Raw genomic sequence first — 25319 nt, forward strand, 5'->3', positions numbered from 1 at the left:
CATTAGCCTCTTTTCGGTATGAAATTGATTGAAAATGTCTTACAACAATGCTTTGTTCAAGAGCACAAAGGAAAAATGAAAACTATTCACCCAAAATAAGGTTTAGTGAGTAAAGTAAGCAGCTGGGAAATGGAAGTCACTTTTATCCAGGTCCATTGTTACACTGTGGGTTTCTCAGTTATATTGCTGTAACATTAGAATGACTTATTATTGGTAGAATAAAAGGGTTTTTTGATCTATCTGATTTTTACAAATATAATGTCCTAAGGCAGCAGAGAGCAGAATTTTTAATTCTACAATCTTGTGGTTTTGGTATGTATGAAGTACAAAGCAGCTTACAGATTTTTAATGATTGTATCCATAAATCATCACCTGGCATTTCAAGTTGTATTTGATCTTTTTCAATAGCATCAACCTGTGCAAGCGAATCTTTGCAAACCTTTTTAAAGGTTTAAATCATAACTGTCAGCTTAAGTGGCCTGTTTACATTTGTACTTGTTGAACCGTGATGTTCTACCAGCACCTGGAGTTCCAGGTTATGTGAGTGGTTTTCTAGTCACAGGAGTGCTTCCAGGTGACATGTGTTGCCTGTGAGAAGATCAGTACTATTCCTAGCTTGCAATACAAAACTATCTCTTAAGGAGCCCTTAGGCTAATCAAAAAGCAAGTCAACGCAAGGCCTGCTCTGCAAGGAGGCTGAGGATTGCTGAAATGTTATGATCTCAATGTAATTGAATCTGAGGAACGCTGTGAAAGTTGGTTTTTCTGCCTTAACGCGTAAGAAGGGAATTGAATATAAAGAAACTTAATGATGATGATGAATGCTTTTTTTAGTGCTTTTAAATTAAAAAAAAAGTTAATAACGGTAAGGGAAAAATAGAAACTGTACTAAAGCCAAATGCAGTGAGTTCTCAGTGCAGTAATGTGGCTCTCACAACAGTCCTTAGAAAAAAATTGGAAGCTCATTCGTGATGAGGGGCTTGCTGTGATGGATAAAAAAAGAAGCCTCTTCCTGCCTGAAGATGAGAATCTACGAGAAAAAGGAGACTGGAGCCAGTTTACCTTATGGCAACAAGGTAAAACGTTTTGTATTTCTTCTCTTTCCCCAATTTCACTTTCTCGGATTAATATAGTGTGATAAGGAGTAGCCACACAGTTTTTCCAGAACCGTTTCTGTAATCACTGAATCTGCAAAAGAAGGGAGCTAGTAAAATAGTGTCTGAGACCTCTGTGACGGTAAATAAGAGTTCTTTATTCTGAAACACGTTGTCCCCAAGCACTTTTAAGAATCCCTTGAGGGTAATGCTCCTCTTCTGGCAAGACTGCCAACACTTTGCATGGGTAATGCATGGTACAGATCAGCCTGAGGGAAGGCAGGAACATGGGAGGTGGCACATCCTTAATATTGTGTTGTCACACAATATTAGGTGAGATCTGTCATTCAGAAATGGTATGAGCAAAAGCGTACACTGCCCTGTCCCTGAGCCGTGCAGCGGGAAGCCCAACTATTGGAATGACCTTAAATCCTTATAAGATTCTGCATATGAAAGAGTACTGTAAAATAAAATATTAAAAGCAATTTAGAACAAAATGTAACCTGGCGTTGAAATGGTATGATGCTGGTGGATTTTTACATGGTTTTTTTCTAGGCAGCCTCATTAATGATTATACTTCTAGAATCATGTTTAAAAAATGTTAGAAAGCCTGCTCTTCACAAAAAATTTAAAAGCAAAGATGTGGTAGGCTGCTCTGATATTACAATGTGTTAATACTTCTGTTTCATAATCTGTAAAATGGGAATAATAATATTTACCTGTCTCTCAGCGTCAGCTCTTTGACAGCTTTGTTGCTCTTCTGCAAAGCAGAAAACAAGGAAATGTTTGTTTGTTGCTCTAACCAATGCTCCATCCACTGTTTTCACTAGGAAGAAAAAATGAGAATGCTTGTAAAAGTGTTCCGAAAACATGCGCTTTATTGGAAAGATTCCCAGAAGCTACTGGCTGCAGAAGAGGACAGGTACCTGGCAAATTTCTTCATTTTTACAAATTCCTCATGCCAGGAGCAGGTATGAGGAACGTGTATAGAGGGATGCATGACCTTGGTATATTTGATGGTGTCTCAGGCACACAATGAAGTTAACAGTAAAAATATGCCCAATTTTAGCCTTCAGCAAATACAATGTGAAATATGTTAGCTGAAGCCTTTCTCTGGACTCTTTAGTTGAGCCATTTTACCTTGTGTCTCCAGGAAGTTCGTGGTAGGTGAGTAGTTATTTGCCACGGGTGGTTCAATCAATAAGTAATGACTTACTAAACCTCAGCCCTAAATGACCTGGTCTGACTCGTAGCTAACCCTGCTTTAAGCAGGAGGTTGGATTACGTCCATTCTAACATGATATTTTTTTTTTTTTCTGGTCTGAACCTGACTTTACAAGACTAATTCAGTGAGCCAGATTCTCACTGTGATAAACTTCAACCATCTACCCCAGCCTGGCTGCATTAGACAGAAGAAGAGTCACCTCGCGGAAGCCAAACAACAGTACTGCTGTCGCGTGCTTCTTTCCTAAACGTAAAGGAAGGAAATTTTACATCCATGAGCTGTGGCCTTGGGTGCCAACAAAGCTTGTTTCAAGTGCCTGGTCTACACTGACTACTTGGCTACAAATTAACCTCATTAAATCATGCAGTAGACTTACATGGTGTGGATCAATACATGCGCAGCTGAATGAATGGCCCAACACAGATATCATGTTGTTCTGTAGGACAGAATTTTTCATTATTCCTTTTTTTTTTCATTATTCTTTTTTTTTCATTATTTTTTTTTGTTATTCTTTTTTTCTTTTTTTTCATTATTCTTTTTTTTGCAATTTATTATATTTTATCTGTAACGATTACATGAGAATAACCTTCATGTCGCATAACTAAGGATGGGAAAGCTGGAAAACACGATGCTAGCACAATCCTAATTCAGAGCCTTGAGAATAGGCATTCAGCTTTTTCACCAGACTCTCACTTTTGATGCACAGAAGCGCACTAGATGGCTACTGCTGTGGGATGAACAAGGCTATTGTTTCATTGATTTGTTGCAAAGGCTGGTTGTAGTGAATACAACTGATGAGAGAGGTCATCACACTCAGAGTGGCTAGCAGCAAGAAAACTGCTTTCTGTGGCATCTGTAGCCAAAATGGATCTATCCCAGAGAGCAAATTCTCTTTGAGAGCTACTATTTTGTCCATCATTTTTTGGCACCTCACATGTTATCACCAGGGTATGTTTTGTGGAAACATTGTGTATTCACAGCTATAGCTGTAGTCATGTTTTGAACATATAAAATGTAAAAAAATCTGAAAAATGGTGCTTTAGAAGTCTTAAGTTTTACATCCAATATTAAGGGATGCCTAGGACAATTTTGGTCTTATGCTAGGTGTGCCTCAGATTCTTACTGGTAAATTAAATTTAAAATGTCACCTGATCTCTATTCACAAACTGAAGCACTTGGAAGCAACAGGAACAAACACAATCAGAAAATTAGGAATTCTGTGGTAGATAGACCGTTTGGATGCTTTGGGCACCTCATGTATTGACAAAGAGAAAAGAAATTTAAAATCATCAAGTACCTGCTCAATGCTGCTGAGAGAGTGTGTAGAACAATAGCAAGTGATCATATTATTAAAAATTATATAATTCTTCTTAAAAATAGCAGTAAACTAAAAGCAGTAATTCTGGGCATTTCTTAACTCTTTGGAGTTACCACCGTACTTACAACCATAGTATAACTCATTGTTAGTTCAGGACTATTTATGTATAGCGCATACGTATAATTCACAGACATATCTAGACTGATCTGCGTGGACAGATAACATACACAACAGTAATCATTCCGCAATGCTGGCATATTAGCATTTAAAAAATTGTTTCTCTGGGGTATTGTTAGCTATCCTGCATAGCCAGTTATTTGCATTGCATTAGGCTCTGACAAGGCAATCAAGTGTAGCAGAGGTGGTGGCTTGCAGCCTCTGTGTTCACCGTGGCCACTGGAGCTTACAGTTGCTGTCATAAGAAACTGCTGGTAAGCTGAAACCTCAGATGGTGGGAATGGCCAAGGCATTAGACACACACTCTTCTGCTGGGTTTTTTTTTTTGTTACAGTTGGAGAGCAAACAATACCTTAAACCTAAAGATTTATCAAAGTTACCCTATCCAACCTTATGTGAAGATTCCTCAGTTGAAAAGATGCTTCTCACAACTGTCGTGCATTATTCGCGCTTCCTGTCCATTGCATTGCTGTAGCATCACAGAAGAGTTGAGGTGGGAAGGGACGTCTGGAGATTACCTAGTCCAGCCCCTTGCTCAAGGCACGATGAACTAGAGCAGGTTGCTAGGGACTGTGTCCAGTCAGGTTTTGAATGCCTCTGGGGATGGAGACTCAACAGCCTCTCAGGGCTGTTCTAGTGTGCAGCAAAAAAGTTTTTTCCTATGTTTAAATGGAATTTCCAGTGTTTCAAACTGTGTCCATTGCCTCTTTGCCTTTCACTGGATACCATTGAGAAGAACCTGCCTTCGTCTTCTTCACTCCTCCCATCAGGTATTTATATATGTTGATAAGATCCCCCTGAGCCTTCTTTTCTCCAGGCTGAGCAGTCCCAGCTCTCTCAGCTTCCCCTTGTTTGTCAGATGCTCCAATCCCTTAATCATCTTTATAGCCCTTCACTAGACTTGCTCCAGTATGTCCATGTCTTTCTCATAGAAGGTCGCACAAAACTGGACCCAGCACTCAAGAGGTCTCGCCAGCTCTGAGTAGAGGGGAAGGGTCACGTCCCTCAACCGGTTGCCAAAGCTCTCCCTAACACAGCCCAGGAGGCTGTTGGTCTTCTTTGCTGTAAGGGAACGTTGCTGGCTCATGTTCAAATTGTTGTCTATGAGGACCTCACAGTCTTTTCCTAGGAGGTTCCTTTCCAGACAGCTGTCCACCAGCTTGTATTGGTACCTGGGGTTATTCCGCCCTGGTGCAGAACTTCTCATTGTTGAACATCTTAAGATTCCTGTTTGCTCCTTTCTCCAGCCTACCAAGGTCCTTATGATGGCAGCAAAAAAAAAAGTAGTGTATCAGCTATTTCTCTCCAACTTTCTGCCACCTGCAAGCTTGCTGATGGGGATGCACTCTGTCCCGTCACCTGAGTCATTTGTGAATCTATTAAACAGTGTTGGACCCAGTATTGAGCCCTGGAGTACACCTCTGATGAGTGGCCTCCAGCTGGACTCTGTGCCTCTGATCACAACTCTTTGAGCGTGGCTGAACTGCCAGTTTTCCATCCACCTCACTGTCAGCTTACCTTGTTTCTATTTCATCAGTTTGTCAATGAGGATGTTTATGGCAGATAGTGTTGAAAGTTTTACTAAAGTTGAGATAAACTCCCTTCATCCACCAAGCTAGACATCTCACCACAGAAAGCTGGTTAAGTACAATTTCCCCTTCATAAATCCATGCTGACTGCTCCCAATCACTTTCTATTCCTTCATGTGTTTGGAAATGGTGTCCAGGATTATTTGCTCCATCACCTTCCCAGGATTGAGGTGAGGCTGAGTGGCCTATAGCCTATATATATATATTTTGTCCTTAGATCCTCCTCCTTGCCCTTCTTCAAGATAGGAACAACAGTTGCTTTCTACCGGTCCTCAGGGACTTCTGCTGGTTGCCATGACCTTTCAAAGATTATTGAGTGTGGATTCACAACAGCATCCAGCTCTTTCAGCACTCATGAGCGGATCCCATCAAGACCCATGGACCAGTGTGTTGTCCCCTAACCTGATCCTTCTCCAGTGATGGTAAGTTGTCTTTGCTTCAGTTTTTTCCACTGGTCTTGTGTACTTGGGATTCCTGAAGGTCAGTCATACCAGTAAAGACTGAGGCAAAGACAGCATGTATTGACTAGCCTTTTCCATGTCCTTTGTTATCAGATCTCCTGCCACATTTATCAGCAGGCCCGCATTTTACCTAGATCTCCTTTTACTGCTGATGTATTTGTAGAAACATTTCTTGTTGCCCTTCATTTCCACCTCCAGATTCAACACCAGGAGAGCTTTGACTTTCCTAACCTCATCCCTGTGTGCTCTGAGAGTGTCTCTACAGTCTTCCTGGGTGACCTGACCCTGCTTCCAACTCTTATATGCTTCCTTTTTGTGTTTCAATTTGCCTGGGTCTCCATTATTCCTGCATGTGGGGATGAACCGTTCTTGAGCTTGGCCAAGGCGATCCTTGAAAATCAGCCAGCTGTCCTAGACCCCTCTTCTCTTCAGCACTTTATCTCATGGGATTTTTCCCCCGGCAGATCCCTGAATAAGCCAAAGTCTGCTCTCCTGAAGCTGTGGGTAGTAATCCTACTTTTTTGCCTTTCTCCCTCCTCTCACGATCCTGAGCTCCACCATCCCATGGTTGCTTCAGCCAAGGCTGACAGTGACTGTCACAAGCCAGTTGTCATCTGAAAGGGACCAGTCAGTGTGACTAACACAGGCCTTGGGTCTCCTGTGGTCCATCCCTTTAAATGATGAGTGTCTGTAAGTCTTTCCATAGGAAAGAAGGTGTTTTTCTGATTGGAGATAATGATTTTCAGGTTGAAATATGAATACTGATTATTTTAATCAAAATTAAAGATATGCGCTTTTTACACATGCACACACACCTCACAAGACGTGTTTCTTGTAGTATTGAACGCCTTTGAGACATGAGAAATCACGATTGTTGCTGAGACTCTCACAAAAGGTGACATTGTACTTTTAGCCCGTCATCAAGGATGAGACGTAATGAAGTCCTGAACTCCTAGCAGTATGGTTGTGAAGCTAAATGTGTTGAAGGCCGCCTTCTCTCTTCTTGCAGATCAAATATTCTATCATGCACCCGGGGACTCATGTCTGGCCCCACACAGGGCCCACCAATTGTCGGCTAAGGATGCATTTGGGCTTGGTTATACCTAAGGAAGGCTGCAGAATTCGGTGCGCCCAAGAAAACAGGTATGCTTTGAGTTTTTGGTATTTTTTTCCCACCTTCCTCAAGGCTGAAGGGAGGGGTAGGACTGCATGTAATAAAATGAAAAAGAAAAAAAGAAAAAAAAAAAAAGGAAAAAAAGGGTGTTTACTGATCATGAGGTATAATATATTTCATCAAACAGACAATTTACACCCTAACTCTTGGTACAAACATATAAATATCATTTGCCAAACAATGGCAGAAGAATCTTGGGAGACAAAGCTGCTGTTCTCTGCTGTAGCATGGAAATAACAGTGAGTCTAGTCCATGAAGTCTCTCTGTGTTTACTTTTATAATGCCAGTTCAATATACTTGCCAACAGGGTACCTCTATTTGTTTTGATTAATTTTTTTTTGCATAGAATTCTTGGCTTATTCAGCAAAAACTGAGACTAAGCTATACTTCTCTTTTCACCACCATTACAGAATACTCCTGTATTTCTGCAGAAGCTTCCTTCCTAGCTAGTATTATTTGTTATAATTCAGTTTAAAATATTCCTATTGAAGTTATTTTGAAGGTGAACACATCTGTGAAGTGCTTGGAGGAACAGGCTGCCCAGAGAGATGGTGGAGTCTCCTCCTCTGGAGACATTCAAAACCTGCCTGGACGCGTTCCTGTGCAACCTGCTCTGGGTGACCCTGCTCTGGCAGGGGGGTTGGACTAGATGAACTCCAGAGGTCCCTTCCAATCCCTACCATTGTGTGATTCTATGATTCTATGAGTTCACAGGTAGAAAATTTCTCTAAAGTGCATTTTAAGTGAGAATTTTTACCCCTTAGGGAAAAATTATGCTGACTTGAAGACCAGTTTTGTCTCTGTGTGCTTGGTGCAAAAACCAAAATAAAATGCAATAGTTATACATTAACAATCAGGGCATATACTCCCCTAGGAAATAAGAGCAAATGTGATAGGGCTTTGCATGATATTATTAAACATAGATATGAAAATGTAGTACTAACTATATTGCTTTTTGCTTACAGACTTAATTTTCAGAATCTTCTGTGAAATTCTAATGATGCTTAATATCTATATGTATATTGTTGGAAGATTCTGTGTCTTGTCTGCAGCATCTGAGTGCTACAGTATCAATTTTGAATTCTTATCATGGTATTAACGTACCTGTATCATTAATACATGGTATTAATGATACTGAGAAATGAAATGCTACTCTTGTCAGCATGACCGCAATATGTAGCAAAGATATTTTTCAGAACATTTGAAAATAACTGCAACAAGAAATGTTTAGAATTTCTGAGGACAGAAGTATCGAACAGTTAATAATAAAAAATGTTGTCACTATAGACTCCTGCCAACATAGAGTCTGTTTAACAAGCTGTCACAGTCGGTGTTATAATCTACACTGCCTACATCTAGTTACTGATGGACGCTTGCTTCCAGCATTCCAATCCAATATCCAAAATAAGTTTAAGATAGATGTTTGGATGGAGGGAAAGGTAGCTAACAGGCTTACAGGACTAATATGGAGACATGGAGTCTTTTCAATTTAGGACAGTATTGTGAGTTCCGATTGGTGGTGACCGAATGGCATTGCCATTAGGTGAGTGTGTGAACGAAGTGGTGGTTTTGATCTGCTGCCAAGAGAGCAGGTGTCCACAGCTCACCACCCAGTATTACGGCTGGCACCCTGCTTTGCCTTAACCCAAACAGAAGATGGTGTGGAAAATGAACTTAACGACCTCCTCCTTGGTACAACACTCCCTCAAAATCAACAGTGGAGAAACACCTGTTGCTGGTACGCTGCAGACCAAGCACTTCAGTGTCCGGACTCCTGAACATGGCTCAGTCTTATGCATGGGATTCGCTCATTAGAGATGTAAAACGTTCAAGAGCTGACTACAGCCTGTGCTGGAATGTGTTAACTTTAGTTGCTTTTGGCAAGAGCTCTACATTCAGAATCAGAGGCAGGATTTTCCCTGAAAGCATTGAAAGTGTGTCTACTGATGGCAATGGAAGGATTTTTTTCTTACATCTCTTCCCTCATGAAAGGGGAGGTGGGTGAACTACCATGGAAGGGAACGGAACGGTGCCAGGAGGAAATCGTACCTTGGGCTTTTTCAATTTCTCCCCTCCTAGTGGTTCAGAGCAGTGGCAAACTAGTGGTTTCAAATAAGAGAGACGGCTCTCAAATATGGGTAGCGTACCTTTATACAGGTACCTTCATACAGGGTCAGGCCTCTTCTGTCCCGCTGCTGCGTGTATGAGCTAGAGAACAGAAATAATAATAATATTGTGCCCAGTTACCTCTGTGCCACCCGGTGGGTGGTGTCTCGGCCCATGGCAAGGGTTGGAACAAGACAATCTTTAAGGTCCCTTCCAACCCAAACCATTCTATGATTCTATGACGCAATTCATCCTTTGATGGACAGGAAACTCGGCTCTGTCTCCTACTGTGTTTTACTCTTTCACTTGCAGAAGTGTCTTTTTGCAGCTGCTAGGAGCCGGTACACCTCATTGGTATTCTGTGCAGCTATAGTCATTTTAGGTCGTTGGGCTATTTTGAAGTCTGTAAAGTGTACGCTGTAAAGTGTAGGGTACAATTTTCAAAAATGGTAGGTAAGTAATATCTAGTTATCAAAATCGAACATCTCTGTCAGACAAGGTAATCATGTTTTGAAATGAAGGTGCAGAATTACAGCCTTATGCAGCAGCCAGTCCAAGATCTCACCTGTAACAGGTGACGCTAGAGCCCGACAGGTGAGATAGAAACTACCCCAAAGTGACTCAGGTTATCCTGAGTCACTCTGGTCCCGCTGTGAAGTGTTTCTCACACCACGAAGGCTTCTAGAAAATACTGATTTGCATGCTAATGGAGAGGTTTGTAATCTGTTCAAAGGGGGCTAATAGTTCTGTCAACTTTATGACTTTTGCTTTGTTGTGCAAAACAGTCCGTGCCATTATGATGGAAATGATAGATCCTGGGTTTTAACCTCTGAAGCTACTTCATCTGGGTGCTTGGAGTTTTTATTGTCCTTAACAGAGCTGCACTTTCAGGCTATTTAGGGCAGGATTTTTCAGGCTTGGTTTAATTAATAAATAAATAAAAATCAAGCCCTCAAAGCCCAACACCCCCCCCCTCCCCAACCAACAAAAAAACCACACCAAAACAAAATGCCCCCCCAAACAAAACCAAAAACAAATCCCCAAAGCTCATACAGAACAAAAAAAAAAACACCCCCCAAAAAAACCCCAAAGTCGGCTTGATTTCTTGATTTTTACCATATTATAGCATTGCAACTGGTTGACTCCCATTGACTTGAATAATACCAATGTAACTTCAGTGCAGTAGCAGAGACTCTGTATGACATAAAACAATTTTGTTATCAGATAGCTGATGTGGTAGCAGAAAAAACGTATGATCATACATGAAACCTGCAAAAAGCTCATTATCTAGGCCTTCAAGGCTGATGTCTGTGTGTAAGACTGTTAATTTTTTACTGTGTTATGCTTTCTGGTTTATCTACTTCTGCTTAAAATATGATTAGATGATCATTTCAGTTGAAATGATCCAATTTCAATTTCTGTTTCTCTTCAGAACATTACAGCACAATCCCATAATTTTCATGGTTAATTTTTGCTTTTGTTGAATTAAAAATTGAAATACTGAGATGACTTGGGAGTCTAAACCTCATTTTCACCCTGTTTTTGAAAAAAGAAAATTGTTTTCTGTGTGAATGAACACAGTTGAATGAGCTAAGCAATGCATTTCCATCTTTGATGGCAAGATCTTTTTTTCTTTACCATTACTACTGTTCACAGTTCCTAATTCCATTTAAGGGCATCCATCCTCATGGGCTGCTTCAGCTCCTAAAAGATAATGTTAACAATTTTGATTATAAGGTCATTGTAGAGAGGCTTTAGGGGGCAATATTTGACCAATAGTGCCTCGACTGACTGTTATTCTGCCAGTCCCACCTGAAGGGATATAATGTAAGGGTATAATCAGGTCCATGCTTTTGTCGTGCTGCAATGCAAAATAAATTTGCTTTGCCTCATGCATGCAAAACAAAATAGACAAACCAGGTAAGACATAATCAGCTGCTGTGTCTAAATACATTAGGTGAGATTGAGATCTGAGAGGCAGCAACAGTTGACCAGCACAATGACTTTTTGGACTGTTGTGACGTTATCACTTGTGGTCACTGATCAGTTGCCGATTTTTCACAGTATCAGGAATGCATTTAACCAGGCGTTAAACCTCTATTCAAAATCATGACTCCAGATCTCAGCAGGCTGGAGAAGTGTGCCAGCTGAAACTTCTTGAAGTTCAACAAAGCCCTACAACTGACAACAGATCAACACCTTGCAACAGTACAGGCTGCATGATGACTGGATAGAAAGCAGCTTTGAGGAAAAGAACCTAAGGGTCCTAGGGGATGAATTGAACACGAGCCATAATGTGCTCTTGTCTTGAGAAAGGCTAAGCGTGTACTGGACTGTGTTATTAAGTGTGTAGGAGGCAGTTTGAGGGGAGCGATCTTTTCCCCTCTCTTCTGCACACAAGACATTGCCTCTGGAGTACTGTGTCCAGTTTGGGGCTCTTCAGTACAAGAAAAGTCATTGATAAATTAGAGTGGAGGATTAAAAAGATGATCAGGAGAGAGGAGCACGCAACAGGTGAGGAGAAGCTCACCTGTTTGGAGTCTGAAAAAGGGAAGGCTAAAGGGGATCCTAGTTACGATCTTCAACTACTAATGGGTGACTCTGCAGAAGACAGTGCCAGACTCTTCTAGCAGTTATAGAATGAGACATAATGGACACAAGTGTCAGTAAAGGAAATTCCCTCTAGATAGAAAGAAAATGTCACAATGAGGTTGGTGAAACACAGGAAAAGATGGTAGAATGTCCATGGTTGCAGATATTCAAAAATCCACTAGTCAAAAACCCGAGATATCTCATCCAGCCTTGAAGTTGGATCTAACTTTGCAGTGAGCCATGCTCTGAGCAGAGGCTTGGGCCAGATGCCCTTCCAAGGTTTCTTCTGACCTAAATCGTACTGTGATTCTTCATAAAATTGATAGACACACTGATTCTTCTGACAATTAATCTCTTCCTTCCACATTGCCTCTTGGCATTGCTTTTAAATCTAGTAATTTTCTTAATTTTTCAAATGATGGAGGTGCTCAAAACCAAGCCAGTTGGAATAAATCATGTGCGTCCCTTTTTGTGCCTAACAAAGGCACAGATCTTGGAGAAGTACCACTGTTAAAACTTGGCTCTGCCACGCTGTAATAAACACTCACACAGGGTACTTACGTCCATTCAGTGATCTGCTCTGCCTCTACTTGGCAAGCAGAAAGGCTTTAAGTTGTGTGGTCTCATCCTTCCGGTTCAGCTTTAATGGTATAGTTAAGCCAGTGTACACTATGGCATTGCAGCCTTCCTCTGAAGGAAAATCTTTAGACTCCGTGCTTTGGATGGATTTATGGGACAAGACAATTATAAGCGTGATCCGGGCCTGATTCTCTTGTTCTGATTTTTAGAAAAAGCAGATTGATTTAATGTTTTGTTGATTTAATGTTTCGTTTTCAAACCATATGACCATATTACTGGTCATTCCCTCAGTTTCTGTCACTCATTATGTATGTATCTGACTAGAAATGCAGAAAAGTTGATTACTGAACCAGTATCATACATGCTCCCTGCTTATTGGACTCAACTCATTAAAAATATATAAATAATAAATTATAAATGTCTGACTGTGTATGTGGGCGTGACTATGCAGAGTGAAGGAAACAATCCCTCAGTAATATGAAGATCCATTGGACTGATTTTTCTGTAGTTTATTTCAATTATAACTCTGTTACTCCAGTCTCTTTGTATTAGGTAGCAAAATCCTGACTGTGAAAAATATACTGTTTAAATCATTCTTGTATGTCAAAGAGCATCTTCAGAGCTGATGTATAGCTTGCCTGCTCCACGGCGCTTCATATACTACACTAACGCCTGTTCTTTTTTGTGTTGCAGAACCTGGGAAGAAGGGAAAGTTCTTATTTTTGATGACTCTTTCGAACATGAAGTATGGCAGGATGCTGGAAGTTACCGCCTGATATTCATTGTGGATGTGTGGCACCCTGAGTTATCAGCACAACAGAGACGCACCCTTCCTGCTATTTAAGGGGTTCCTTCTGATGTGCGGAGCAGAGGAGCTTTAACTCCTTTGGAGTATGCCAATAGGATTAATTTATCCAGCATACAAAGAATACTAGTATTATAAGGGTTAGAAGAGATAAAGGCGGCATTCTACAATCACAAAGGACTTGATTTAAAAAAAGGAAAAAAAGAATTAAAAAAAAAAAAAAAAAGCCATATTTTGTTTCACACTGACACAGCACTGATATGTATTGTTTTTCCGGCTGCAAGTTTGAAAATACAAACGTTGTCAGCCGAAGAGCAATAGGTCTGGATTTTCAAACTGAGGAATGTGCAGTTGTTTTTGCCACGTCTATGTTATGCGTACAAAACCAGCCAGTCAGTCACCTGCCCAGCCATGTTCAGGCACAAGATTTACAATTCCAAGTCCAGGAAATACTTCCCAGGTTGTTATCTGGGAAGCAACATGTAAGATATTTATAAACATATGCACACAGCCAACTTTGAAAATCGGTATGCAGTTGTAATGTTAGCTGCTTTAGGCATAGAACATGTCCCTATATTATCAACTGTAGATAATGTGAATGGGTTACGTGTGTTTTGTATTTTTTCTACCTGAGTAACTGTATTTTTCTAGCATAGTTATGAACAAATCTTCTTTAATCAACCACTATTTTTTAAAAACAATGTATATGTAAGTGCATCTCTAGCTATCAGCAGAAAGAAAACACTATATATGAACAGATTTCATTTTTGCCAACTGTGGCCTTCTCTTGCCTTCCTAGAAACGCAAACAGAAACTTGCATAATCAGCTGCTTAGCGAAGCTTTGTTCTTCTAAAACAAAATAGTTCTCTTAGTTAGCAGGCAACCTTCAGTTTGATAATGTGATTTTGGAAGAAGCTGAGCAAACGTGACATCTGTAGGCTCAGAGCTTAAAGTGCTTGACAGTTCTTAGGATTATGTAGTGAACTACTGTTTCTCCTATCATTACAAAAGCTTGTGTTGTGATATCCGTTTTCTACTCAGCAAGAGTCTGGGGCACCCCCTTCCAGGGGCTCCTTCTAGGCTGCCCTTGGGTGGTCATTCAGCAGAAAAAAAAAAGAATTTCTTGTGCTTTGGGTAGAAGGGCAAGGTCTAACTTGGTGTCCTGCCAGAATGCAGAGCAGACAAAGAGCTTCATGTTATTAACTTGTATTAACTTCTGCTGCCAGCATCCTACGGAGTGCTAGAATGATCCTTTAATTGAACTAATGGCATTTTCCTTGTCCTGAAATGTACGACACAATGCTGAAGTAGTCTTATCTGAGTACTGTTTACAGTATGCTCTGTATTTGCCATACAGAATCTATTTTCAAGAAAGCAAGCTGTTTGGATGTTTAAGCAGTTGGCTGGTCTTTTGGGTCGGTGTTGTTTAATGGGAGGTGGAGGGTGCAGGACCCCCGGCTGTTAACTTCTCAGAGCGCTAACAGGAAAGAGGGACCTGAGGTTGCACTGATGATGGTTATGGCTGGCTGTCACCTACTCACCTGCAAAACCAGCTGGGTGTGGATGGGTGTGATAGGATGCTCAGGGCTTGTCAAGAGCAGTGGCATCGTTACCAAGGGTTGTGAGAGACAAACACTAAGCAAGGAGACGCTGAGGTCACTTAGTCTCCACAGCTTCAGCTTTGTTGTCCAAAAGACACTGAACAATCATCTTATTTGTTTAATGCTCGGTGGTTTTGTACTGCAGAGACCACATCATGGTACCCAAGTATTGTGACCAGAATGCCACGTCTGCTGAAGCAAAATACAGATAAGAGCTTTGCGTTCCCATAAACTGAATGCTTTTCAGATTTTGTATTTTACTAGGTAATTAAATCTTGTAATGCCATGTAACACGTGGTGATTGCACCATAAATTAGTGTAACCAGTTTCTGGAGGTGTGCACTTTAATTTCCTTTGTGACTATTAAACTGATAAAGCCTCTCTGACCAAGAGTCAGTTTTAGGCAGCTATGATAATTAGGCTTTAATTTGTTGTCCGTATCAAAAATAACACTGCGACAACACACAATATACAAGAAAGTAACAGTTCTCAGTTAATCATCATGAAAACTGAAAAGATTTATAAGTTTCATGCTTAAAAAAATACAAAAATACTTGTGGAGATCTTTAGGAGAATCATGTGCAAAACTGGAAATAGGTACTCGTTATTGGGGGGATCATAATAAAAAAGGTATTTTAAATCTGTTTGTTAGTTTTTTAGTCAGAAGCTGTACTTTGTACCTCTGTAAAGCGATCAAGCAATACAAAAATAGAAGCTATTTTGTAATTCTCTAAAATAAAGACATAGCTTGTAAAGAAGGAATCAAGAACCGTTTAAACCAAAATTTGTGGTTTAGGAATATTTTTATTAATGTTGCATTTTAGTTTCTGTAGCTCAGAGTAAATATGAAAGGAGTGGTAAAAGCTTTGGAGCTGTGTTTATAAAAATCCATGCCGTCCGTCAGATCTTTTTTATTGTTCCTTTGAAGTCTCACACTTTTTCTGATTGCAATTGGCAAATAGATAAAATTGGCAAATAGATACAAAGTAATCTACCCAAGATGTGCGTGTGCCAGAGCAGCACTGTTTATTAAATTGTCTAGTGACATATTGGCCATTTAAAATCTCAAGTGCTTTGAATATGACAAGGTGTATTATCAACAGCTCCTGTAACACTGAAGTGAATGCACTCTATGCCCACCTGTCAAGGAGCTGAGAGCATATCTTTTTGTTAGCTACAGTTATTGGATTAGCTAATTTATGTGGGGAGGATATATAGAGCAAACTACAGAAATTTATGCAGTGAATAAGTGGCATATTACTTTAAGTATTCCTGTTTGCCAACCAGTATTTCGTCTTGAAAAACCTTTTCAACAATGGAAATGCCAATGGAAGAAGTGAATGGAAATGTTTTTAAATGGAGAACCATGTCAATTTAATAATTTTTTTTTTTCCTTTAGATTTATTTACAGAGGGAAATGACAGAGAAGGGCAATATAGTCTCCCATTTGTAAGGCAGTATGTACTCATCACGATGCTAGGAGGTGGATTCCTCCCTGCCTGTAGTTACCTTGCTTGTAAGCACAGAGTCTGTACAAGATCCTACAGTTAAATACAGGCCTCAATACAGTTATATACAAGGCATCGTATGTATTTATTCATGTCACAGCTAAAGAAAATAAGTAGTTCTAATCCTCTGCGAGGTTTAATCCTCAAGGACTAGACTTCAGTGATATTTGCACTTCTTGGGCAGAACAAGTCCCACTTGAACGAACAGTGATTGTAACAGGTCATCACAAAGATTCGGTGGCAGTGGAGGTGAGAGTACTGACAGAGAGAAATCATAAACCAAAGTATTTCTTCATTAATGCTGCGGTATAACAGCCAATGTCTGTCTTTTTTTATCTGTTTGGTTTTTTACGTTCTGCTTTAAGCAAGTTCTCTGTGACAAATCCAAATGCCTGTGAGTCTTCGTGAGCCCAGGGAAGGGAAGGGAGCCGTGTCCTGTTGCCAGGAGTTCTCTGTAATAGGTGGTAATGGCAGGGCAGGGGGAATGGAAGAAATCCCAAAGATACATGGGCTTAGTAGTCTTATTTGTTTAATGTTCCTGTAAGCTTCTGCTGCTTTTTCTGACTCCTGTATTGCCTTGCTGGGACCGTCCGCTGCCTTAAGATAGGCCTCACTCTCTGTCATGGAGGCCAGGCTTTGTATCAATGACGTGCTGCTGCAGAAGGTGGTTAGTCTGAAGGAGGCTATTTTGTACAAGTACTAGCGGGTAAATCCCAAGTGTGTTGATAGGATCTGGCAGGATGTCCTTTCTGCCCTATGCAGGCATAAAATGTTGTAGATAAAGGTAGTGTTTTGTGAATCCATCTGTCTGGTCTGGCCATGTCCGGCTGAACTATATCATCACTTCAGTCTATCACTTTTGAATTCAGTGGATGTTCCAGAGGCACGTTAAAAACTCTTGTGCCCGTTATCATCTCATTTTATAGATATGGTTTACACTGCTACCTTTGATATGTTGTTGCCAACCGCTTGTTCTAGCAAATTGTCAATGTATGGCAGTTTAATTGAAGACTAAAGGGTGTGTACAGTGGTTGTAACCATTTTAGGAAATAAAGTCACTGCACATGAAATTTGATAACGATTTTTCTTTTATTTCTTTAATCTGGTTTCCGTTTCAATGAAGGGATGGGACTCTCTTTGCAGCTAGAGTAAATAGAGAAATAACAAACTGATCTTTGGCATTTCAGTTCTTCTGTTCTTCCACATTTCCTTCTAGCAGAAGCTTGTACTGAAAAATTAATTCTAAGTTTGCCTTTTTCATTTTAACCACAGCCTGCATCTGCAGTCAGCGTACCGTTCTGGCTCTACACCTTTCGCTGACTGCAGGAGGGAAGTGGGTAAATGGCTCTGCAGAGCTTTCATTTGCAATTGTGACCTAAATGAAACAATCTGGATTGAAACATTAATCACTGGTGAATGTGTCCAATGGGTCTCCCTAGCACCCCCCCTTCACACGCACACACACATCTAATAGGCTCCCGAGTTGCCTGTGGAAAAAACACATCGTTAAAATTAAATAATTGCATTTCAAATTGTGTGCGTCTGGTGCCCACGCAACTAACTCCACTAAGCTGACAGTTTTATAAGGGCTTCAAAAGTTAAGAATAATTTTTGCTGGATACTGAAATAAGTGACCCCTTATAAGCAGCATGGATGAGGCAGTCACAAATTGTCATGTAGTATGGCGTTATGCTGGCACTGATTTTTTTTTTCTTTTTTTTTAATGCAAAATCTTTTTGTAAAACTTGAACAATAGATGCTGCTTTTTCTGTCCTCTGAGCCAGACTAAACTGCTAATTACAGCGCAAGGTTTAAATCTGAGATGCATTTCTTTAAAACACATATAACCTTCACTTATTTAAAGCAAAGCATCCCTGCCGGAGGCTTCAGGAAAACTTCTACTGAAACACCCTGGTTCCCTTAAACAGAGAATGCAGTCCCATCGTTTCCAATATTTTAATGTCATAAGTCAAAAAAAAAAAAAAAAAAGATAAATTCTTTGTATATGGACAGACTCCTGCGTCAATAGAAATTTCTCAGTTTTTGTTCAGCGTTGGGCCGCATGGACAGATGGCTGGTGACAGTTGTTACTTGGTCAAGAAACATGAAGGACTTGTTCTCAAGCAAAACGCGTGCGTGTGTGTGTGATGTGCTCTGTGGGTTTCTGCTACGGTGGAAGTCTGTTAATGTATCTGTGTATGTTCAGCGCGTGGGAGCTCAGTCCAGAGCCAGCAGCGGTTGAGTGTTCTCGCTTTCCCCCTGGTCTTCGTGTTTCAGTGTGCCGGCTTCCACCACTGACTGGGACCTGAAAACGAGAAGACACACATGCTAGCGAAGGCTGCTGCAGGAGCACTCACCTTCCTGGAGTCCCTTTCCTTCATTTCTTGATTTTTGCTTTTGTCCGTTTTCATCCTTACGGCTTTTTACTTCTTTTCTGTGGAACACGTAAGGAATTTGAGAAGCATTCCTTTGAATATGAACAGGGATGTGACTCATTGCGTGACTCAAATGCTTTCCAAATATTTAGCACTTAGCAACTCTCCATAATGCCAAACGCACTCAGCAACTTAAAGGCCTGATTTTTAGAGACCATGAGATCTGTTGATCCTTAATGTCTTCCTAGGCAAAGCTGCTTATGTCACTGCTTTTTGGAATACTTTGCACAAGCAAAGTCATTTATACAAGCGCTTACAGGAGTGAGTCTCAGCTCATGCTTGTTACAAATTTTGAGAAAGACAAGTAGATAAATCACAATTTACTGATGTAGGAGTTTAAGGGGCAGAAGTTTCACGAGTTGCCCACGATCATTGAAGAAGCCAGAATTAATATCGCAACTAGAGAGCTTCTGATGTGCCCAGTCCTGCAACTTATCTTTATCTCCTTGTCTACACCTCTGAAGGAGAGCTTTATTCAGGGCTAGTCCATTTTAAATTAATTTCTGTCGTCAAGGTGGGAAGCATAGTTTTTCCTTTGCTGCTAATGGACAAAAAAAAAAAAAAAAACAAAAAAACCCCCACATAATAAAAAATGAGTAAACACTAGAGAAAGTGGAGCATCATAATTTCTTGCAGTGACAAAAAGCTGTATGGGCTTAAACTAGTAGCAAAAATTCAAGACTATTACATTTTCTGAGGTCTGTGTGCCCCACTGTTTGCTCACTGAGCTATGGAAGGGGGAACTGATGAGTTTATTGTTAGAGATTTGTTATCCTCCATGGTTTGGGCTAGGAGTTGCCTCCCAGACTGGAGTGGGCAATGAGCTTTAGAGTAAAATCACTCTCTGAATTGGGAGCTTCTAAAAAGGGAACTTTTTCAAAGGTAGGGGTAGAATCACCCAGCCACAGCATTTGCATAGTATGATTTTAAAGAGCTGGTTTTCTCGTGGATAGCTTTTAGAATTAGGGTTAGCTCTCATTCCCTACAGGATGAGTTTGTAATTCCCAGTTGTTCACTATGGTAACCTCGGTTTAAGCCTTAGCTATTTCATGATATTAGATATCACCTCTCTTTTGATAAGAATCGTTAATAACTTGCATCCTTTGGTACTGCAGCACTTGATCAGGATTGAATATCATGACTGTGAATAACTTGTATGATTATTTTTCTTATGCCCGGAGCTTTCATTAAGGCATAATAAAAAATTGTTATTAAAAAAAAAACCTCCAAAGAGAGATAACAAAAACTGGATGCTCAATGGGAAGATTTTATGTCAAAATTTTCAAAGAAAATATGTTTTCTCAAATGTTTTCTCTGTGTGTTTTTTACAGTAATGTGACATGCATAATGCTTATGACTGCATTTTAATATAGAAAAGCAGCTGATTCAGATTATGCAAAATGGCAGTTTACATATTTCTAGCATGTGGCAGCAAAAACTAATTGTGTGGCTTTGAAACTGATACAGAATGGATTCAAATCTCATCATCAACATGTTTTTGTTTTCTTTTCTGGACTACCAGATTAAATTGTTATTAAATTGTACCTCATTGATACTTTCCACCAAAGTATTCTTTCTGTCTGACCCACTGCCCTACAATGAATGTAAAAAGTCGCAGATCCGTTGCAGTATTTATACATACATACAGCGGAAAGTTTCTGCTGTAAGTCAAATGTGAAAAATCTCACAATTTTGCCTTTTTGTGATCACTGCTGATTGTCTCTGCTCTCACCACATTACACGCAAAAAAAATTCTTGCATCTGTAACAGCAAGATACCAGTTTCTCCCCCGTACTGGTACTCAGATGCACGCAGGTTGGGAGCAACGTCATCCCAAACTCTGTATTTGGGTCCCATGCTGCTCCTCTTCAGACAGAGCCAAAATAGCTGGAGCATCGAGTAAATGCATTGCAGCCCACCTGAGCCCCAAATTCAAGATGCCAAAAGATTCAAATGCTATGCCTAGCCCTTCTAAATAACATGAAGAGGGATCCAACGGAGATTTTAGTATCTGCCAAGCTCTGCAGCAACAATCTCTTTTCCACTTCTGCTAGAAGCTGCTTAGCCCCCTATCCTAAAATAAGCAGTTCAGACTTCTATCTGAAGGGCACAGTAGTAATCTGAACAATCATCAGTATTTTCTAAGACACCAAAATAAAGGATTTGCTGCTGTGTTTGGATTTCCATTTTCCAAATGCATCATTTTTTTTGTTTGCTGAAAACATTTTTCAGTTTTGTCTTTAACTTCAAATTTATGTAGGGGAAAAAAGAAAATTACTCAATTCTCAACAAGATTCTAAAATACTTTTTTCATATTCTTCATTTAGGGTAAATAGTAAAAATATAGATGTTCAGAAAAGTGTTTTGGCAATATATATCAATGCAGCTCACAACCTAATGCAGTAACTCAGCATGAGATACGTTTTACTGGCCTAGAACATCCTGGAATATGTATTCTATAGCTATACTTTATTTAGCAACGGAGAAAAGGTGATCCGCAATAGGCCACTGTTGCAGAAAGTATATTCAACTGACCGGTAACTAGATTTTGCACCGTAGAAATTATTGTAAGACAAATATTATTTGAAAGAATGCACCCTATATGTTGGTTTCACCTTGCTTTTGTGTCTCATCTAACATACTTAGAGATATTCCAAATCCCACTGGACACAGTCCTGGGCAACCTCCTCCAGCTGACCCTGCTCTGAGCAGGGTGTTGGGTAGAAGATCTCCAGAGATCCCTTCCTCAACCTTTTTGTGATTCTGCGTCCACAGAAATACCGGCTTCTCTGAACCATCCCACTTCATGTTTCTCTATCTTGACATGGCAATGATCTTCTTTCCAAGCTCATTATGCCTTTGGGGTGTCAAGTTTGACAGTGTGGATGACATTCAGCTATTAAACATCGATACCTGTAGCCATTTAAGGCACCTTAGGTTATCCAAGACAACCTTCCATGGCTGGCTGTTATGACCCAGGATTTATAGAAGACTCATGTCCTTCTGGACATGAGATGGAGGCCAAGAGGACATCACAGTGCCTAAAATCATACAGGATACCTACATTTAGGCAGGAGACCCTCACCTGTGCTGTGGTTTCTGCAAGACAAATGCAACTAATTTGTAATCTTCAAGACATGTCCAAGTCATTTGGACCTGGGCCAGATATGAACTAACCATCTAAGCAGGAAATAGTAACTGCATAGGCCTTGTCCTCATACCACTACATTTTAGTCGCTTGTGTTGTGATTTGACTCACCATCAAACATCTGTGGTCACTCTGTGCTATGAATGACAGAGAGAAATAGACATTCTCGGGGTGCAATTCATCTGATCTGTTCTAAACATATGGTCATACCATATGATTCATGTGTTACCTACATTCAGGTCCCTGTTCTGATGAGTTATCATCTATTAACACCAGGGGGAACAGGTTCCATGATTTACGAGGCAACATTTCCTACATATCATAGCCACAACTGCCTCACACTGTATTACCTTCAATATTCACCTGAAATGTGGCACATGTCCTGTGTGTGCTGCAACTTTGGAATTATAAATGAGTATATTTGATCTCAAAACCTTCTGGTTTTTCTCCTTTCTCAGCTAAAAATTCTCAGTAACTAGTCTGGAAGATGTTTGGGTGTGGAGGATCTGGTTGAGTTAAATTTTAACAGAAGTAGACAATTTTTTGTATCACACAGGTAGGGTCATTGTGTAAGGCCCTGAGCTCGCGCACCCTATGCCTTTCTTTAACGTGATACCTGTGGGAGACTAAGCTCTTGTCAAAGTACAACGTGATCACTGTGGGCTGGGAGCCAAGTCCGAAGTCATTAACAGACACGTCAATGCCTATAGACGTTCGTAGCCTAGTTTCCAAGGCTAGGTAACCTTGCTTAGGAGAGCACAACGAAAACAGAAAGAGAAATGAATTCTCAGTCTCAGTTCCGAAGCCTAGGTGCCATTTCAGTGTGCCCCATTTAAAGTGTCAATCAAACCCGCCATGGTTGTTTTACTGTTCAGCAAGACTATTTGGAAGTCTGGAAAATCAACACTACCCAGCTGTTTCTCCAGCAGGTCAGCCATATATTTCAAATGACAGCACTGCATAGGTATGTACATCAGTATCTAAGAGAGCAGATGGCTTTACGTGTGTGGTCATTTTAATGCAACTACCTCAAATTCAGTCAAAAGCCATGTAAGAAGACGGCATGCAGGCCTTCTGGCTCCGCTGATTTCGGAAGGCTCTTGTCAAAGTCCGGCTGAATCAGTCCACAGGAATTTATGCCTGTTGGATATCAGTTTTGTTTCCCATAAAAGATAAAATACCAAAATCCTGCACTGAGCTAACAGTAACTGCCAGCATACCACGGCATGCTCGCCTTAAAAGACATCGTCCAGTTCTCTGATCCCTCATTTTATGCATTTCATCGTGGCAATGCTGATGTGCTGCAGCCCACAGGAGCGAGGACGTATTACATTTGTGCTGGGCTTCCTTTGGGGGGTTTCGTGGAGGAAGGAGGAGGGCGACGTTTTTTTTCCCCAAACGCAGGAGGTTTCAAGCTCTCAGTGACATATTGCAGCCAATCAATCTGATCACATTGTGTGACTCTATTCATCTACCTCTCACCTCCCATCTGCTCATTTCCCTCTAATTCCCTTCCCGTTTCACCAGCACCTCAGGGCTGTTCATCTCCCAATTATTCATTCCCTTTACAGAACATAATAAGCATTTTTTTAAAATCACACCCATGAATTTTTGTATTGACAAGGTCTGGGGGGCATTTCATTCTCTATCCTTCTCCCTCCTCCCTCCCCACCAGACCGCAGAGGAGGGTGCAGCCCCCCAGCGTATGCTCTGCAACACACCTCGAGAGTATGCCTTCATCAGGTGGGAAAAAACAAGGTTTTTTTTCCCCTGGTATTACAGTAGCAATGCAGATGTGCAGGTGTGAAGTAATTGCGGTGAAAGGTACTCTTTTATTATTGAAAGCACTTGAAAATGAAACGCATGGGCAAGGCACCTTGAAAGACGTGCACGCTCCCGCAGGTGGTGCGGGCAGATGCAGGCAAACCCTGCTCAGCGGTGCACGACTCCGGCGCAGAAGCCATAAAGCGTGGCTCTCTGCCCGGGCTAATAAGCCCTGCTGAAATCTCTTGCTAATGCAACTCTGAAGCTTCTGCACTTGCGCTGGCTCACAGCTCCGCGTGAAGGCAGCGCAGCGTTGTGCCGCAGAGACCTGCCCGGAGGGGCGGCTTGGATAGACCAACCGCAGCAGGTGCAAAGAGACGAAGCAGCATCGTGTCTAGGGGCACAGCTGAGCTCGTTAAGTGATCCACTGACGCGGTGAGTCAGGGGGCAAAGCAGCACGAAAGCTCTGGCTTAACCTTACTGCCAGCCCAGTGCTCAACCCACAGGACAAGCTGCTGTGCCTCCCAAACGGGAGATGGCTTTGTGGCCACCGTGGCAGCAGTGGCCATCTTTCTCCCTGTGGTTAGCACAGCCTGGGGAGAGGTTTCTGAGCAGTGCCCTGGCACGTCAAAGCCAGGGGTGACCATGGCCCAGATCTGTGCTTAACTGCACTTACGAAGAAGTCTCTGTGAGTGCATCTACACCTCTAAAGAGGCGACTGCCGCAGAGTGAACCCCAGCGTGAGACCTCCTCGTCCCTCCTTGTGCCTGCCAACAATCTCTGTGCCCCTCCTCTCCTGACAGCTGGCCCCAGCTGCTTCTCCCCACCACAGACCCTGGGCACAGCCCACTGCAGGGTCTGCACCACAGAGCAGGAGGGTGACACTGCCCTGCATTTGGCTCTAACCATGGCCTGGCTGGCCATGCACCCTGTCCTGACACGTCCCTCAGCCCACACCACCCCCCCAGGGGATCCAGTGCATACCCTTTGTCATTTACTGTAAAAACAGGTCTCTGGTGGGCTATGACACAGCTTTCAGCTTACTGCTGACACCCTGAACTGTGAAAACATACAGAAATGCTTAAGAATTTGGTATAGCACATACAGTCTTGTGGCTTGAAGCCACTGAGATCCAGAGGAGAGCAAAAGCCAGGAGCTATGCAGGGCAAATGCAGCCAAACTCCTCTGGCAGAGGCCATCCCTGAGCAATACAGACAGGAGTCAGCCTGTACCACCAACCTTGGAATTAGGATGCACACCCTGGCCTTTTTTCATCACTGTGGATGTGCCTGATATCTCCTGCTCCTGACTGCTCTGAGCTTCTGCATCAAGATCTTGCCTCAGTCACATCCCAAGTCCAGGGCAGGGGAAAGGCATGGGTGGGAGCATCTCCTCTCCATTTCCTTTCTCTGCTGTAGACTGACCCCTGCACGTGCCTTTTTTTCATATAGAAGGAATAGGAGCACCTGCTTCCGACAGGACTTCCTAGAAGACCCTTAATCCCCTGGGGTGCAATACGTGACCTATCAAAAGGTATCTTTGGGGACAAAGAAAGACAACACCGCAGCAGCAGTCAGCACCAATTTACAGCAGATTAATCGAGAGCTGCTAAAAAGTGAGTGGAGTATGAGATACAAACAAAAGAAAGTCAGGCCAGGCAATGAAGAAAATTATTTATATTATATCCAAATAATGCAATTTGAATGAAAATTTTCTTCTCCTACTTCATGAATATTACACAC

General features: G+C 41.4%; 2 protein-coding genes across 15 annotated transcripts in view; one reads left to right on the forward strand and one right to left on the reverse strand.

The window, feature by feature from the left end:
- Positions 1–19155, forward strand: part of ASPH (aspartate beta-hydroxylase) — a 124636-nt gene extending 105481 nt beyond the window's left edge. For 10 of the 14 annotated variants that reach the window (XM_054190663.1, XM_054190667.1, XM_054190676.1 and 7 more), the window contains 4 exons: positions 941–1076; positions 1925–2016; positions 6874–7007; positions 13009–19154. In XM_054190663.1, coding sequence (XP_054046638.1) covers positions 941–1076; positions 1925–2016; positions 6874–7007; positions 13009–13159 — 513 coding nt within the window. In that variant the 3' untranslated portion in view covers positions 13160–19154. Of the gene's footprint in view, positions 1–940; positions 1077–1924; positions 2017–6873; positions 7008–13008 lie in introns of all 14 variants that reach the window. The other 4 variants (XM_054190668.1, XM_054190675.1, XM_054190673.1 and 1 more) reach the window with 2 other exon arrangements.
- Positions 18448–25319, reverse strand: part of CLVS1 (clavesin 1) — a 93213-nt gene continuing 86341 nt past the window's right edge. Inside the window, exon 5 of the mRNA XM_054190677.1 lies at positions 18448–18535. Coding sequence (XP_054046652.1) covers positions 18448–18535 — 88 coding nt within the window. The remainder of the gene's footprint in view (positions 18536–25319) is intronic.

The sequence above is a fragment of the Rissa tridactyla genome, chromosome 2, assembly GCF_028500815.1.
Source record: "Rissa tridactyla isolate bRisTri1 chromosome 2, bRisTri1.patW.cur.20221130, whole genome shotgun sequence".
NCBI classification, from domain to species: Eukaryota; Metazoa; Chordata; class Aves; order Charadriiformes; family Laridae; genus Rissa; species Rissa tridactyla.